Source organism: Aotus nancymaae, unplaced genomic scaffold (assembly GCF_030222135.1).
Source record: "Aotus nancymaae isolate 86718 unplaced genomic scaffold, 86718_ANA_hifiasm-v0.15.2.pri h1tg000021l, whole genome shotgun sequence".
Classification (NCBI taxonomy): domain Eukaryota; kingdom Metazoa; phylum Chordata; class Mammalia; order Primates; family Aotidae; genus Aotus; species Aotus nancymaae.
In genome coordinates this window covers 13,265,601-13,284,525 of record NW_026988433.1, presented here as the reverse complement: position 1 = coordinate 13,284,525, position 18,925 = coordinate 13,265,601, and the positions used below count along the sequence as shown (strand labels likewise).

The 18,925-nt window shown below is 43.4% G+C and overlaps 1 protein-coding gene across 8 annotated transcripts in view; it reads right to left on the bottom strand.

The window, feature by feature from the left end:
• CIT (citron rho-interacting serine/threonine kinase) overlaps positions 1–18,925 on the bottom strand; it is a 197,547-nt gene that overhangs the window by 118,385 nt on the left and 60,237 nt on the right. For all 8 annotated transcript variants that reach the window (XM_064379735.1, XM_064379739.1, XM_064379733.1 and 5 more), the window contains one exon: positions 4,395–4,578. In XM_064379735.1, coding sequence (XP_064235805.1) covers positions 4,395–4,578 — 184 coding nt within the window. The remainder of the gene's footprint in view (positions 1–4,394; positions 4,579–18,925) is intronic.

Here is an 18,925-nt window from a genome sequence, read left to right as displayed (position 1 = left end):
CTCTAGCAGAAAATTCCCAGGGCCTGGGAAGCTTGGTTTCCAATCTGGTGTGACTTTGGACTACCTAATCATTGCTGAGTCCTTTCCGTATTTTCTTGGCGTGTATAGAAGGACACTATACATACGTAGACTAGTGTATTAGTAATAACAAAAATAACAACAGTGAACATTTATCAAGGCTTTTCCATGTACCAGGTACTAGACCAGGTGTGTTACGTATTTCATCTATCCCCCCAAAAGTCCTATGAGAAAGGTGTCACTGTCATTCCACTTCGCAGTTGAGGAAACTGACATGCAGAGAAGCCCCAGTAGAGTGAGGAAGAGACACCAAAAACTGGTTCCCCAAAAATCTGGGAAGCAATGGCAACAGCCACTCTTCATTCCTCCACGGTGTTTGAATGGCTGGATCCATCGCTGTATTTTCAGAACCACTTTCTTTTCAGAAGAAAGGAAAAATTCCTAAATCAAAAGAAAGAGAGCATCCCTACCTAAAAACAGCCTACGCAGATACCATCTTCCCACAAATTCCAGTCCCATCAAGACCCCATTACTCCTCTACGTTCTCCAACTCTTCCAGAAACATACAACCAGCATGTTTAAAACAAAAACATAAAAAGAACGGATTTTTACCTTCTAGAGGAAGCTTGTCCAACCCATGGCCCAGTGGGCTGCATGCAGCCCAGAATGGCTTTTAATGTGGCTCAAAACTTACAAATTTGTAAGCTTTCTTAAAACATTATGAGATTTTTTTTTTTTAGCTCATCAGCTATCACTAGTGTTAATGTATTTTATGTGTGGCCCAAGACAATTCTTTTTCTTCCAATGTGGTCCAGGGAAGCCAAAAGATTGGACACCCCTGTCCTAGAGTTTATATGTACGGGTTGCAGAAATGCATGGCTTCACCAAGAGCTTAAATGAGGTAATCCTTCAACTAGAAGGAAAAACCTTGAAGAAATGTCTCCCTTGCTAACAGGGGAAGGAAGAGAGCTCAGATATGTTTTAAAACTTTTTTTTTTTTTTGACATGGAGTCTTGCTCTGTTGCCCAGCCTGGAGTGCTGTGGCATGGTCTCCGTTCACTGCAACCTCCACCTCCCAGGTTCAAACGTTTCTCCTGCCTCAGCCTCCCAAGTAGCTGGGATTAGAGGTGCCTGCCACCACACCCGCTAATTTTTTATATTTTTAGTAGAGACGGAGTTTCACCATGTTGGCCAGGTTGGTCTCAAACTCCTGAACTTGTGATCCACCTGCCTCGGCCTCCCAAAGCGCTGGGATTACAGGCGTGAGCCACCACGCCTGGCCTATTTTTAAAATTTTAACATGCTGTTTCCTGTTACTACCCTACTATTGTCAAGTTCAAGCAAAGAAAGGCTCAGAGGAACACCCAGGCATTCAGAGCTTGGGGATTCGGTTTGGGTTATTGTTGGTTAAAAAGGAAAAGAGGCACCAGACGGATACTCACTCTCCAAGGCTAACTTCACCATAATCCCACCCCAAACACAACCAAACCTAGTTCTCTAAAACTCTCCTGCTCCCACCAACTCAAGCTGCAAGGAACTCCCACTACGCCTCAGCCATTCAAACGCTGTCATCAAGATTCTTGCTAAGCCTAAAATAATGATGCGCTCAATGGCTGGCTTAAAAATAGTCTGGGGTCCCAAAATAAGGATCCCAAAAAGTGAGGAGCGATCACAGAATTTAAATCATTCTCACTGCCAATTTCTCCACAAAAACTCCTCGTTCATTCAGCTCCACCTCTGAACATTTCATTCGATTCACTGGTAACAAATCTGAGGTCAATTTACTCAGCACAGTACAGCAGCATCTGCAATTTCTTCCGTGGTGTGAAGAATGAGTAACAGCACAGGTAATCAAGGTGTGTACATAAAAACCTGTGATGCTGAAAAAGAAAAACTCAGGAAGAAACACGGGGTCGCTGGAGGCAAAGGTGGTATCCCCAGAATATGTCTCCCCCTCTCTCCAAGCAAATTTTGTCAATACAACTGCAGAAGCTGCTAAGTAGTTTCATCACCGCCTCTCTTTTATTAAATTTCTAATTAATCATAATCTGATATGTCCAGGGTCATCTACATTCAACAGGTGGATGAATTTCTAAAATGAGGCTGTAGGTATCACCCACAGGGCTACCTACAGCAGAGCAGCCAAGTCCAACAACAACATCACATAACAAAATGCAAGATGAAAGAAGATTTCTGATTCCAACCCCATTGCCAAGCAAAAGACACTAAAGTTCTCCAATGATAGGAATACTCTGATGCCTTTTTCCAGATAAGAAACACACAGTTTTATTTGCATGGACCTTTTTTTAAAATAAGAATCTTACTAAACATTCTGTTGGGTCAGGAACAGCAGCTCATTTTGTGCTCTAAGGATATAATTTAAACTACCAAAGGTGAAACAGCACATCTTCAAATACAGTAAGCAACATAAACACTTCTAGAGAAAAGGATCATGAGCAAATTAAATCAACAAATATTTATCGAATGCCTCAGCCTCAATATTGAAATGCCCCTGTCAGAGAGCTCCCTAACTGAGATTTCTGTGAGAAGCAGAAAGATGTCATTCGAGTCTTCCTGAAAAATAAGCAATTAATCATACACTGCTTCACATTAATTGCAATGCCTAAGATCCACATCATTCTGCCTTTGCCCCTGAAATCTAACTCCCTCGAATCCTCTCTGGTCTTTCAGATCACTGGCTAACCCTAAGCAAGCTTGCATTCTGACCTAGCCAGCCCACTGCTAACCAGAACTAGAACCCTCCACACATGTCCTTCCAGTCCGAAGTGTGACCTTCAGTGTGCTGCGTGTGTCAAGGTTATGCTGCCCACTAACCATGCATCCTTCCACATCGGGCCTCCACTTGTGCCCTGCTCTTTGATGCCAATGGCAAAACCTCCCAATCCTGCTGAGCCATTTCAAACCCATCTGATGGCACATTCAACAGCTAGTTAGCTCTCTGCCTCTCCTACCAACCATCCAGATTGCTTTAGGGTTATGGAGCAAATCAGACAGAGGGGCACACCTAACACTACCAAAATCCAACCAGAATTTCAAACCCAGCCCCCAGGGAGGGGATGAAGAAAGACCACTTCAACATCTTTCAACATAAAAATCTCTCTCACATTCAATCACAGCCCATGACTTTATTTCCTATCAAATGTCCAATTCCCCCCAATAGTCTGAAATCTTTTCAGGAACGTTACTGTCAAAACAGCACCCATGGGGAGACACCATCCAGGAACCAACATAACATACCTATAAATCGATATCTAAGCTACAAATACAACAGATAGGGGAAGATGCTGCCAAGAAGCATATCAAATTCTGCTCGTCTCCTAAGTGGACAGCAACTAACCCAACATTACCCTCTGAGAACCTGAAAGTGCAGCAGCCAGGGTGGCTGGGGAATAACACCACCAGTCCAAGACCTTCCTGGCAAACTCACTCCTCTGAAAACAGAATGTCATTGTATCATGAGAGAAAGAGGCAAGATACTGACCTCCCAAATCCACAGAAGCTACTGCATTTTATAGAAATTCCAGGAGGCTCCTGGAAGCCTGGACCCTCGAATTCCAAGTGCTATGTTAACGCATTTTTCAATAGCTTTTATGAGAATGGTGAAAGACCTATCAGGTCAAGAGGTTTACAGTGATATTTAGATTTCCATTTTTTGTCTCCTGGGTTTTCCCTCCCTATCAAGCCCAATTTCTGTGAATCAATGACTCGGCTACATCACACTCCCTCCTGGTGGCTCACAGTAACAGGGCTTTCTCTGGCCGCCAGCGCTCCGCCAGCTCAGAGGCTCAGCTGCCAGATCCCTGATCTTGCAGCATACTTGGAGAGGAGCCGAGCACCATCTCTCTGTTAGAGCTCTGGTTCAGCCACTTGCAGCTCAGTTAAACCCATCAGGAAACCTCTAGTTTATGAGACAAGGTTTTTAGGATTCTTTTGATACAGCCAAGATAGCAACCCCCATCCACCCACTTGAGAGACAGATACATAGATGGTTAGATAGATGGACAGCTCATCTAACTCCTGCACATTTCTCCTTTGACCAGGGATCTGCACTGCTAGAAATCTCCCACTATCTCCCCTCTAAAGAAGACCAAAGATTGAAAAACTAACCCAAAGTACCCAATTGACAATTATGATACCACAGACAGGAACAGGTACCTTACACACTGCAAAATGAGAATATGAACAGGCTACCCCCGCAAAGCCCTAACAGGTAGACTGCTTTCCCGATGCAGGCGACTAGCAGCTTCCCTCCGCTGCACTCCCCCCACCTACCCTCACCACCCCACCACCACCACCTTTGGTTCCAAAAGCCTTGCATCAATGCAGGTCCCTTAGAAAGTCAAATTTTCACTTACTCAGATCTACCAAGAATCCCCAGTGCCTTGCTGTAGGAAAACCCCACAAACGGCAGTTCTTCACCCGAGAAACCTGAGGGGCTCAGCTGGCACGGAGAGGATGAAACCCACGAATTCTTCTCTGGTTCATCAAAATTGGAGGTGTCATCGTCAGACTTGAGGGTGGGAACGAAGGGGGGAGGAGCTGGTTAAAGAAAAACAAGAAAGGGGGGGGGAGGAAAAAAATTTCAGCCGGATTCAACACTGTTGCAGAGAAGATCGTCTTACTCCTTCGGCGCTGGCGATGGCACTGCAGCGCCTGCTTTCAATCTAGCTCGCAACCTCGGCTCCTACAGCAACAAGAGATTAACCCCTTCTCTGCCAACATGGCCACCAACCCACAGACAGGCTGCCTTCCCGCCTGGGGTAAACTGAAGAGCAAACTCAAACAGGTCACTTGGGCCAACGAAAGCACTTGGGGAACTCGTGGGGAAGCCGCTCCTTCCTGCTGTTTCCAGAAGGCTCTTACAGAGCAGCCGCTAGCTAGTGCCAGGATGCTAGATGACCTAAACCTATGGATTCCCTCCTCCAGACAGGTCTAAATTATTAATGATTAGCACTCATCGCTGAAATAAGATAGAACTTCGACATTTCGTGGATTAACCGATATGAGAGGAAGGATCAGGAAAAGGGATGTGTGAGGTTCTGGAACTCCTGTTAGGATACCACTGCAGTCTACTTCATTCATACCTGGACAAGTCGACTACGAGATCTTATTAACCACTTTTTTTTTAAGTTCATTATGCTTCTTCCCCAGCACAATCATGCCCATCAAATCCACTGCAGTTTAATCAGCATAATGAAGCACCAGCCAAATAAAGTTCCTACGGGTGATCTACAGCACCCCTGTGCGCCGACGGTGGGAATGCACGATGGACGGACATATGCGGTTCCTACCTCCTTAGGGCTTCAATCCCGGCTGGGGGCGTGTTACATCCTTTCCACTTCCTGACGACCTACAAAGCGCTCTCGGTCAGGGAGTTGGACTCTCGTCCATCAGTCACCAGGAGGCTGCCCATCGTGGTGGGCTCCCGGGGGTGTCCCCAGCCAGAAGCGTTACCATGGTTGCGGGCTGAGGCGTCCGTGGCGGGCCGGCCAGGCGAGTTGGAGAGGCGAGCATCACATCCCCCGCAGTGCAGGCTGCATGCTCCCGGCTCCGTGCGTGCGTGCTCTGGCTGTAACCCCACCTGGCTGCCGCCTGCGTGCCAAGGGCCAGTGCCGATCCCAGTGACAGAGCAGCATGAGTCACTGCCCGCCAGGGCTCGCTAGAGCTCCCCCTAGGACAGTTGTCACAGCCCTTCACAGACCAGGCTTCTTTTTAACTCCTCGTTTTCTGGACAAAGCTGGGTGCCAGATATGAGCAGCAAGCAATCTGTTTTCTGCTTACAGACTCTAAAAAATCTGGCTGTTTCCAAAGTTCCCCGATGACAACAACATCCGAAGCGGCACTAGGAAGTAATTGGAGCAGGGAAGGGATGTAGAGGGGAGAGGAGATGGAGCCAGAGGTCTGGCTGTTGCTGAGAAGTACAAAGAGCTTTAGGTACATGGAGTTGAGGTGGGAGAGGGAGGAAGAATTAAAATGTAAAATGTACACTACCAGAAAATTATTTAACACCTCCAGCCTCTCAAGAGAATTTAAATCTTCCCTGTTAGTGTCAGAATCTACTTGCTTAATACTTTAAAAATCAGCTGATGGAAAGAAAAATTAGATTGAACGCTTCAGCCCACATCCCATGTGTACTTCCATCAACATAGGCTCAAATCCAATCTGATTTCAATTACCCAGTACATTTTTAATCGCAAAAAAAAAAGTTTTAATAGAAATTGTATTTCATAAGGATCAAAAAGTGATTTTCCATCCTGAAATAAGGAAACTCAGATAAAGACTGAGGAAATGTATGGAGAGACATTTGCAGATGATACTAACATGGAAGCAAATGGCAATTTATCAATGGCAATTATTAATGGCAATTGTCTGGAATCTGAGTTCAAATCCCAGCTCCACCACTTTACTAGCTCTGTGACACTGGGAAAGTCACTTAACCTCTCTGAACCTCAGTTTCAACATGGCAATATCTATTTCAATGGACTATTAGGAGGTTTAAATAAAATAATCCACATAAAGTGTTTAGCACAGTTCTTAGCATACAGTAATCACTCCATAAAGATGATCTGTGGCCGGGTGCTATGACTCACGCCTGTAATCCCAGCACTTTGGGAGGCCGAGGCGGGTGGATCACCAGAGGTCAGGAGTTCGAGACCAACCTAACCAATATGGTGAAACCCCACATCTACTAAAAAAATACAGGCCGGGCGTGGTGGCTCACGCCTGTAATCCCAGCACTTTGGGAGGCTGAGGCAGGTGGATCACGTGGTCAACAGATCGAGACCACCCTGGTCAACAAGGTGAAACCCCGTCTCTACTAAAAATACAAAAATTAGCTGGGCATGGTGGCACGTGCCTGTAATCCCAGCTACTCGGGAGGCTGAGGCAGGAGAATTGCTTGAACCCAGGAGGCGGAGGTTGCAGTGAGCCAAGATCGCGCCATTGCACTCCAGCCTGGGTAACAAGAGCAAAACTCCATCTCAAAAAAAAAAATACAAAAATTAGCCAGGTGTGGTGGCACATGCTTATAATCCCAGCTACTTGGAATGCTAAGGCAGGAAAATTGCTTGAACTCCGGAGGCAGAGGTTGCAGTGAGCCAAGACTGCACCACCGCACTCAAGCTTGGGAGACAGAGCAAGACTCCATCTCAAAAAAAATTAAAAAAAAAGAGATGACCTGATATTATTGCTACTGCTCACAAGAGTTACGTGTTTAGGACAGAACTTGCAGTTCTTGAAGGCTAGTGAGACACAGTAAAATCTGTATTAAATATTCTTTCCTGTGCAGGGCACAGACACATCCATGTGGATGTTTGTATTAATCGTATCATTTAATTCCTAGCAGAACTTTAATTCCTTTCCACCATATAGTAATTTATCTTTCGGAAACCAAAATAGAATTCCATTTCTGAGTGAGAAATATAATTAATAGAGGGTAAAAGCCACCTGCAGTGAAATAATTACAATTTTGAAATCCTGTACTATAAAATAAGATTCATCTATAAAACTCTTGCCCTGCTCAAAGCTAGCTTAATGTGGTTGAGATTAGAAAAAAAGGGGCAGATAATCTTCAAGCTAAAAGGAAGAAGTAGGCCAGGCACAGTGGCTCACGCCTGTAATCCAAACACCTTGGGAGGCTGAGGCGGTTGGATCACCTGAGGTCAGGAGTTCAAGACCAGCCTGGTCAACATGGTGAAATCCCATTTCTACTAAAAATACAAAAAAATTAGCAGGGCATAGTGGTGCATGCCTGTAATCCCAGCTACTTGAGAGGCTGAGGCAGTAGAATTGCTTGAACCCGGGAAGCAGAGGTTGCAATGAGCCGAGATCGTGCCATTGCACTCCAGCCTGGGGAACGAGAGTGAAACTCTATCTCAAAAAAATAAAAAAAGGAAAGAGAAGTCAATGTGAAATATACCAGCTGGTAACAGGTGAGATATTCACAGCAAAGATTAAAAGCTAGGGATATAAACCTCTAGACAGCTAGTCAGTCAAGTACAACAGGAAAGTTTGAAAACAAGGGCTTCTTAGGGCCACATTCAGGCAGAGGAAAAATCCACAGCCTGAAGCCAAAAAGAAGTGGGGGAACTGGAAATATTCTGCCCTCCAGAAAATGATGAGGATGTTCACCCTTGTCTGGGGCCCTTCAGTGGGAAAGAAATAAAGCAGATAGTAAGAAACAGTAAACCTCAGGAAGAGTATCCACATTTACAGTATACTGCTACAATTCAAGAATTTAACATGAATACTGGTCCAGAATCACCGAGCCCTTGGAGCACTGGCAGATACAAGTGGAGAACAACTTGTAGAGGTATTTTTGCAACCCAGGGCACACAGGATTTTCTCTTCCCCTCTACCCCAACACCCTCCCCTTCCAATCCCTACCAGCAATAAATTTGCAATTAAAAAGTAAAACCCAACCACTACACATTACGGGAGCAATAGCAGATACAAGAAATGGGAGAACTGGCCCTCCAAAAGCTGCAGATAAAAGAACAATCTAAAATGATCCATAAAATAAATTTTTATTATCAAAGTAAATTAGTAGAACTTTTTTTTTTTTTTAAACTTCTAATGAAAGAACATGACACTGAAAAAGAACGAGGCACATTTGAAAGAAACCAAACTGAACTTCCAGAAATAAAAAGTCTTGTTCTTGAATTTAAGGTTAAAAATTCACTGAATGTGTTAAATAGCAGACTAGATACAGCTGAAGAGAAACTTAGTGAACTGGCAGTTAGATCTGAGGGAATCACATAGAATCTTCATATTTAAGCTATGGTCTGTACACTGGCATTATGACCATCACTCAGAAGCTGGTTAGAATTTAATTATTTAAGAATCTCAGGCTCTGCCCCATACCCACAGAATTAGAACCTACATTCTAACAAGATCCCCAGGTGATTCACAGGCATACCACAGTTCAAGAAGCATCTGTATACAATGCAACACACAGTGACAAAGAGATGGAAATCATGAGAGGTCAGAAGACAAAGACAGAATGAAAAGATCCAATATACATCTAATAGGGGCACGGAAAGAGAGATTAGAGAACTACTTTAAAACCTGGATGATGCATTTTTCAAGGACTGTATAAAATCTGGTCAAGTCCAAAAACTAACAAGTTTGTAATCACATATATCTTAGGAATATAATTCTTCTATTTCTTGTACCTTATATAAAATGTCTCTTTTTTGATCTTTATAAAATGTGATTTTTTTTGCTTCAATACCGGTATTTTTAGTGTACTGAAATCATATCAATCTTGAGTCTATGTTGATGGAAGTACACATGGCACCCCAGTACACAGCACAGTGCCAGGTACATAGTAGGTGCACAGTAAATATTTGCTAAGCAAATATATAATTAAATGGTAAGAACATGGATCTTGTAAAGAGAGCACCTAACATAACACAGGTCACAAACAGGGTACTTGTTTGAATTAAATGAAGAAGTTTTAAAAGTCAACATTGTTCTGTCTGAAAAATATGTTAATGAGTACCTATACTAATCATTTCTGATACAGTATTATGAAATCATCAGCTCCCTCTGCTGCCACATATCCACCACATTCACTAATACCAAATAAGAAATCATATAATAAGATCTATTGTTCACTGGTAAAAGCCACTAAAAAAAATAGGAAAAAAACTTTCCACATATATATATAAATTTTTTTTTAATAAATCAGCCTCTTTGAGGTAACAACAGAACACAGTCTCCTTAGTGGCAGAGGCTATACAAGTAACTTGAGGTTTTGTGTGTGTGTGTGTGTGTGTGTGTGTGTGTGTGTGTGTGTCTGTGTTTTCCAGTTATAAGATAGATAGCAGAAACAAAGAGCTATTTTAGGAGCTGTAGTTAATTTCTCTTCTATAAATTCTCTCTCTCTTTTTTAATCCTAACATTCATTAAAAGCTTTTGGGGGAAAAAATTATCATCTTCAAAAATATTCAAAAAAAAAACAAGGAAAGGAGAACCAAATGGATTTGTCCTCTTGGGATTCCTTCTAATGTGCTCCTTTCAGCTCCAGTTACGTCATTCCCACATTTGATTTTTCAACATAGCCCACTAACAGCTCGAGCAATACCTGGCTGTCCTTATTCAATGTTTAATATCAATTTTTGAGGAAATGAATGAATAACAAGAACCTTACCTGGGAGATAATTATTTAGACCTAATGTGCCATTCCACACAACATGCCACTTCAAGAAACCCAGGAAATGACATGCTTCAGAGTACCCAATTTATTCATGAAGAACTGGCATATTAAAAAAAAAAAAAAAAACCTGAGCCTAGTAAAACTCCTAAGACTTTTAATCATCACTATGGATTGCAGAAGTGGGAGATGAATAAGAGCCAGCACTGTGTCATAAAGGATGAAGGCACATAAATAATTATTGTGTGATGATATAATGAATCAGGACTCTGCCTAGAATACCGTGGGCATGTGCTAATAGTTAATCAAAAACACTTTCAACTTCATCTCTCTACCATGATGTCCCTCACCCCTTTAAAATATGTTAATTGACTAATTAGATGCTACGTTAAAATTTATAGGAGGATTACCAAAAAATTGGCTATCTTCCAGTTGCTTAAAATCAGGAGCACTAATGTAATCATACTTATCAATGTTATGAAGATAGAACCGTGAAATGAGTGAAGAGGAGAATATTTGTGTTATTTAGAGGTCAAGAGATGGGTGTGAAAAGCAGAGAATACATAAACTGACTGATGGCAAGTTTTGCCGATGGGGAATGCAGCACATTTTGCGAGTTCCTGCAGGAAAGTGTCACAGAAGGGATTTAATCTCAAGAGCTGGTTAAAAGGTATCTTCATGGGCTGGAGTGGGGAAAAGTACTACTTTAGAAAAGCCCCAGAAGCCAGAGCGGTAGCCCAAGAGCACAATGAATAATGAGGTGGGAAAGAAAATGAAAGTGAAGGGCCGGGCACGGTGGCTCACGCCTGTAATCCCAGCACTTTGGGAGGCCGAGGCGGGTGGATCACGAGGTCAAGAGATTGAGACCATCCTGGTCAACATGGTGAAACCCCGTCTCTACTAAAAATACAAAAAATTAGCTGGGCATGGTGGCGCGTGCCTGTAATCCCAGCTACTCAGAAGGCAGAGGCAGGAGAATTGCCTGAACCCAGGAGGCGGAGGTTGCGGTGAGCCGAGATCGCACCATTGCACTCCAGCCTGGGTAATGAAAGTGAAGTCTTGGTGGATTGACAGATTGGATTGACAGATGTAAAACCAGAGTTTTAGAGTGCTGGGTTAGTGTCAGTACTGAGACGCATACAATCATCTCAATAGTGATGGGTGGAAGAGGCTGGTGCTAGAAACCTCTAACAGACAAGTCTACAATAGTCAACATGACAAATTCTACACTAAGGAAATGATAACAGAAACAGAGAGGACGGGATTAACAGGAGACAGGCTTGTAATATTATGAGATAGATATGTATAGGTTTTCATCCACGGTTCCTGGCTCATGACTCCCATATTCCTTGTTACAATCTTTTGTTATTTAGGGGTGCTTTAGGCTTTAGAAGCAGGCCTTGAAAAACAGAATCTTTCTCTCTCTCTCTCTCTCTCTGACCTCCTCCTGCCCTCCTTTCATCTGTCCAAGGCAGGACTCTCATCCTCCCCAACCCTTCTATCTTGGAGCTGGCCATAAAGAAATTTCCTCTACCTTGGCCGGGCGCGGTGGCTCACACCTGTAATCCCAGCACTTTGGGAGGCCGAGGAGGGCGGATCACGAGGACAAGAGATCGAGACCATCCTGACCAACATAGTGAAACCTCGTCTCTACTAAAATACAAAAATTAGCTGGGCGTGGTGGTGCACACCTGTGGTCCCAGCTACTTGGGAGGCTAAGGCGGGAGAATTGCTTGAAACCAGGTGGCGGAGGTTGTAATGAGCCAAGAGCAGGCCACTGCACCCCAGCCTAGCACCTGGCCACAGAGCAAGACTCTGTCTTAAAAAAAAAAAAAAAAAAAAGAAATTTCCTCTACCTTGTCTGATTGTAGGTCAGAAGACTCCATTTCAGAAGCAGTCCTGCCTCATAACCTGGAGGAATGAATGCTACACTCAGAGTCCAAGAAGAATCTGAACAGACAAGCCTTGCTGGGATTCCCCACTCGGTCTATTAGGATTAGATCATAGCCTTTTTGTGCAATCCCATTTCTATATGGCTGTTGATCATGCCTATCCAATGGAGTCTCCAAGAAAGGCCCAGGAGGACAGGGTTCAGAGAGCTTCCGGATAGCTGAACACGTGGAGGTTCCTGGAAGGGTGACCAGGAGGCCGTGGAAGCTCACAACCCTTCCCCCATACCTCGCCCTATACATCTCTTCATCTTTATCCTTTACAATGTCCTTTAGAATAAATCAGTACATGTGTTTTACAAAGTTCTGTGAGCAGCCCTAGGCAATCAATTGAACTCAAAGAGGGGGTTGCAAGAACACCAATTTGAAGCCAGTCAGTGAGAAGTTACAGAGGCCTGGACTTGCGAGTGATGCCTGAAGAGGGGACATTCTTGTGGGACTGAGCCCTCCACCTGTGGGATTGCGCCAGAACTGAACGGGAGGACCCCTAGTGGCGTCCACTGCAGAACTGACTGCTTGCTTGGTCGTGAAGAGAAAGCCCCCACACATTTGGTCACAGAAGTCTTCTGTGGTGTTGACAGTTGTGGTGTGCAAGTGGAGGAAAGACAGTTTGAGTTTTTCCACATTCAGGTTATAGAAAGAAGTAGCAGAATCTGTCTGGGCATGGTGGCTCACACCTGTAATCCCAGCACTTTGGGTGGCAGAGACAGGCTGATCATGTAAGGTCTGGAGTTCGAGACCAGCCTGGCCAACATAGTGAAACCCCATCTCTACTAGGAAAAAAAAAAAAAATTAGCCTGCAGTGGTGGCGTGCCCCTGTAATCCCAGCTACTTGGAAGGCTGGGGCAGGAGAATCTCTTGAACTCAAGAAGCAGAGGTTACAGTGAGCCAAGATGGTGCACTGCCTCCAGCCTGGGCAACAGAGCAAGATTCCATCTCAAAAAAAAAAAAAAAAAAAAAAAAAAAAACAGCTTAAAAAAACAGAGTGGCAAAATCTGACAACTGATGTAAGAGCAGAGATTTTGATGGGAACTTTTATCATGGGAAGAACTCTGAGAGAAAAGGCTGCAATGGGAAGAGGACGATATCCCATATCAGAGGTCTTGTGGGAATGAACCAAGAGAACAGATTAGGGGATCAGCAAATAGAGCTGGCTACTAAATAAACATAAGTAATTGATCCCATGAGAACAGACTACATTGCCTAAAGCCTCAGGCAAGCCCCCTAGTTTCTCCCCTCCCACTAGGAAGTGGTCAGGCATGACTTTCCCACACAACACTTTGTATATAAGAAGTTCAAGGCTGGGCCTGGTGGCTAACACCTGTAATCCCAGCACTTTAGGAGGCCAAAGCAGGTGGATCACTTCAGTCTGGGAGTTCAAGACCAGCCTGGGCAACATGCCCCATCTCTACAAAAAAATAGCCAGATGTGGTGATGCACACCCATAGTCCCAGCTACCTAGGAGACTAAGATAGGAGGATCATCTGAGCCTGGAAGGTCAAGGCTACAGTCAGCTGTTCTGCGTCACTGCATTCTAGCCTGGGTAACAGAGCAAGACTCTGTCTCAAAAAAAACAAAAAAGGTAGTTCAAAAAGAAGACAAAGTAGATCCAGTTTCCAAGAGACTTAAGTAAATTAAAAACTAACCCATCTCTTTGCCTCCCCAAAAAGTCATAAAAATACTTGAGGGCAACATTGATTTGGGCTAGTGATCAATTTTTACAATGCTATCTTCAAAGTCAATGAATAAAGAAGCCAGCATTCCTAAAGTAGTCTTCCATCAATCAGTGTAAGCCATGACAAAGTCTGCTGCCAATAGCTAAGCAGGTAACCTCTCTGGTGGTGGGATTTCAAGGGAGTTGTGAGCTCTGGCTGACTCTCGCCACACCCGAGAGCCATGTTCCTGAGGCTGCGTAGTATTAAGTTTTTGGTAATCAACTTATGTCTCCCACAGATTGATACTTTTAGAGATGCTTTTTCTCGCTTCTGGAGTGCACTTTAACCAGAATTCTTAACATTTTAGCTTTACTTTGCTTTTTCTCTCCCTCTCAGTCTAGGTACTCAGCAATCTGTGAAACACCTACATAGGCTAGAAATACTCAGAAGAGGAACGTTTCAAATTGCAACTAGCCATGAGTGCATTTCTTTGCAAAGCTGAATTTGGATATACCCAGTTTTTCACCCCAGTGGATATTCCCCAGGACACTTTTTTTTTTTTTTTTTTGAGACGAAGTTTCGCTTTTGTTACCCAGGCTGGAGTGCAATGGCGCGATCTCGGCTCACCGCAACCTCCACCTCCTGGGTTCAGGCAATTCTCCTGCCTCAGCCTCCTGAGTAGCTGGGATTACAGGCACGTGCCACCATGCCCAGCTAATTTTTTGTATTTTTAGTAGAGACGGGGTTTCACCATGTTGACCAGGATGGTCTCAATCTCTTGACTTTGTGATCCACCCGCCTCAGCCTCCCAAAGGGCTGGGATTTACAGGTGTGAGCCACAGTGCCCGGCCCTGACACTTTATTTTTTTTTTTGAGACTGGGTCTCGCTGTTTTGCCCAGGCTGGAGTGCAATGGCGCCATCTTGGCTCACCACAACCTCCACCTCCTGGGTTCAAGCAATTCTCATGCCTCAGCCTCCCAAGCAGCTGGGATTACAGGCACGCGCCACCATGCTCAGCTAATTTTTTTGTATTTTTAGTAGAGACAGGGTTTTACCATGTTGGCCAGGCTGGTCTTGAACTCCTCACCTCAAGTGATCTGCCGGCCTCAACCTCCCAAAGTGTTGGGATTACAGATGTGAGCCACCATGCCCGACCCAACCAGGACACATTTAAATAATAGTAAAGGAGCTAGTTCATCAGCACCTGCTGGCCATAGGCCCAAGCAACCTTCCCTTTTAGTACCTTCCTCATGAATTACCTGCACCGAAGAACACATCAGACTAGATTCATTCTTTGCTACCTTCCCCATCTCTTTAGTATCCTTTTCTCCAACTTTAGACAGGGTCTCACTGTGATGCCTGGGCGGGAGTGCAGGGGCACAATCATAGCTCACTATAACTTTGAACTCCTGGGCTCAAGCAATCCTCCCACTTCAGTCTCCCAAGTAGCTGGGATTACAGGTGTACACTACCACATCCAGCTAGTTTTATTATTATTATTATTATTATTATTATTATTATTATTATTATTATTTTGTAGAGACAGGGGTCTTGCTATGTTGCCCAGGCTAGTCTTGAACTCCTGGCCTCAAGTGATCCTCTTGCCTCGGCCTCTCAAAACTTTTCTCCAACAGTGAAAAGATTTATTCTTAAATTTTTATTATGAAAATTTTCACATGCACCAAAGTAGTAATATAGAATAACTCTCATGTGCCCATCACCAGCCCCGACAACTAGCCACTCCCACTCTCATTTCATCCACCCCCATCTCTGCCTTGTTTGCTTGTTTGTTCATTATTAAAATCAGACATCATATCACTTCACCCATAATTACTGCAATAAGTACTTCTGACACAGGAGTTCTCATCTGTGGCACTACTGGCATTTAGGATTGGAAAATTCTTTGTTGTGGGGGGCTGTCATCTGTATTACAGGGTGTTTAACAGTATCCCTGGCCTCTACCTATCCACTAGATGCTAATAGCACCCCCAAGTCATAACAATCAAAACTGTCTCCAGAGAATAGCTTGAACCTGGAGGTAGAGGTTGCAGTCAGTTAGCCGAGATCGTGTCACTGCACTCCAGCCTGGGCGACAGAGCAAGATTTCATCTTAAAAAAAAAAAAAGTCTCCAGAGACTGCCAAATGTTCCCTGGGGGGCAAAATCATTCTCAGTTGAGATCCACTGCTCTAACGTATAAAGACTTTTTATATATAATGACTTTTTTAAAAAAATATAACCACTTTTTTAAAACTCTCATCACACGCAACGAAATTTACAGTAACTTCTTAACATTATCTAATACCATGCCTGTGTTTGGTTTTTTCCAACTAGCTCAAAAATGTCTCTTTATAATTGGTTTCTTTGATTCAGGATCCAGCCAAGTTCCACACAATGATTTGGTTCATATGTCTCTTTTAACCTGTAGCATTGTCTCTATCTCTCTGTGTCTGTCTGTCTCTCTTTCTCCCTCTCTCTCTTTAATGTCAGTTATTGGTTTAAGAAACTGGATCGTGCATCCTCATAGAACTTCCCACATTCTGGACTTGGTTGGTTATAACCTTGTGGCATCGTTTAACACATTTCTCTGTCCCCTGTGTTTTCTGTTAAATTGGCAGTTAAATCCAAGGCCTTCCAGACATTCATGTGAAATTCTTTTGGCAAGGATACTGCCCAGGATGTGCTGTCTACTTACTACTGCATGACATCAGAGGGCACACAACATCTGCCTGTCTCCCTTCTTGTGATATCAGCCTGATCCCTCTGCCATAAAGTTCCTTCCAATCACTTAATGGCTTCAGCAGCCATTAATGATCGCTGTCTAGAGCCATTATTCCATTAAGACTGCAAAACAGTGGTTTTTCTAATTTCATCATTCCTTCTACCTTTATTAGCACATCAACTATTTGGATACCCTCGCATACAACTCAAAAGGAAAGCAAGATAAATGCTTGGTGCTTTCCCTGTAGTTAGCAACATTCAGAGTAATGAGCTGGGGCCTCAGCAACCTTCAAGAGATTCCAATGAGATGTCTTTTTCAGTATCATCATAGACTCATGAATTTATATATATTTGATACGCTCCAAGCCACTGTCATCTTTCTGATGGTCAACTGTTCCCTACCAGTTGTGGTGGCTCATGCCTATAATTCCAACACTTTGAGAGGCTGAGGTGAGCAGATCACTTTAGGTCAGGAGTTCGAGACTAGCCTGGCCAATGTGGTGAAACCTCGTCTCTACTAAAAATACAAAAAATTAGCCAGGTATGGTGGTACAGGCCTATAATCCCAGCTACTCAGGAGGCTAAGGCAAGAGAATCACTTGAACTGGGAGGAAAAGGTTGCAGTGGGTCAAGATCATGCCACTGGACTCTAGCCTGAGTGACAGAGCAAGACTTCATCTCAAAAAAAAAAAAAAATTGTTCCCTCTTAGGCCAATGGAAGCCCCTCTATTAAATATTCTTGCCCAAGAAAAGCCAAGTCAGAATCTATTTTAGCCTTTGGAGCTGCTTTCTGGTTTACAGGGCCTGGAAGAAAAAACACAAAACCACCACTACCACCCCCTACTAAGGAAGCTAAGAGACATATCGAGAAGGTGGACGATATTCTAAAGGACAGTGACCCAGCTTCTTCATCAAGTCAGTGGTATGAAAAAAAAAAAGTATATATATATATGTGTGTGTGTGTGTGTGTGTGTGTGTGTGTGTGTATGTATATATGTATGTGTGTGTGTGTGTGTATATATATATGAATATTCCAAATTTTCTAATCTAATTTGAAAAAGCTTATCTCCACAGCTGACTATACTGTAAAATATGAGTGACTTTAAATCCAACTGTTGAAGTGTTGGCAAGGAGGTGAAGGAGGATCTCTTATATCTACCACTGTTGATGGGAATATAAAATGAGACGACCACTTGGGAAAAGTTTGGTAGTTTCTTGAAAAGTTGAACATATGCCTACTCCATGACATAGCCATTTCACCCCTAGATACTTACCCAAGAGGAATGAATGCACATGTCCAGAGACTTGTACAGGAATGATAAATGCAACTTTATTTCAAATAGCCAAAAACTGTAAACAACCCATATTGTTCATCAGTGGGTGACTGGATAAAAAATTGTGGTATATCCACTCAATGGAATACTACTCAGCAATCAAAAGAAATGAACTGTGATACCTCCTACAGTGTGGACGGATCTCAGAATAATGTTGAGTGGAAGAAGACAGACAAAATAAGTACATGTTGCATGCTTCAATGTATATTGAAGCATATAACTTTATTTTCTAAAGTTTAGAAAATAGAAACTACATTAAGAAGACATCGGTCATTGCCTGGGGACAAGGGAAGGGATGGGGAGGAGCAGAAGGGACAGAAGTAAACTCTTTGGGGTGATGAACAAATATCTTCATTATCTTGAGCCTAGTGATGGTCTCACAGGTGCATGTCAAACTTAATATACATGTGACATATTATATGTCTACTATTCCTCAACGAAGTTGTTTCCAACTGTAGGGAAGGAGGATATTTTGTCTCCAATCCTTCTCAGGTCTAAGGAGCTTACACGTAGGTTCCTTCACTCCGTAAGGTATTAATGTTGAAGAAACACACACATCTATTCTCAGCCTTCTGTTTGTTGTTGGTGGGTTTTGTTGTTGTTGTTGTTTTTGAGACAGAGTTTCACTCTTGTTGCCCAGGCTATAGTGCAATGGTGCAATCTCGGCTCACCTCAACTTCTGCCTCCTGGGTTCAAGCAATTCTCCTGCCTCAGCCTCCCAAGTAGCTGGGATTACAGGCATGAGCCACCATGCCCAGCTAATTTTTTTATTTTTAGTAGAGACAGGTTATCTCCATGTTTGCCAGGCTGGTTTTGAACTCCTGGCCTCAGGTGATCTGCTCACCTCAGCCTTCCAAAGTGCTGAGATTATAGGCATGAGCCACCACGCCTGGCTAGTCTCACCCTTCTACTCACTCCTCCAATAAAGAAGGAGGTAATCTGACTCATGCAAAGCAGACATTTATTTGGCCATGTTTTACTAGAAGGTAGAATTACTATGTCTTGAAAGTATGGGTCAAGCTTAAAACTTACTCTTTTACTGCCTAGGCCCAGGCGTAGCAGGCACTCAAC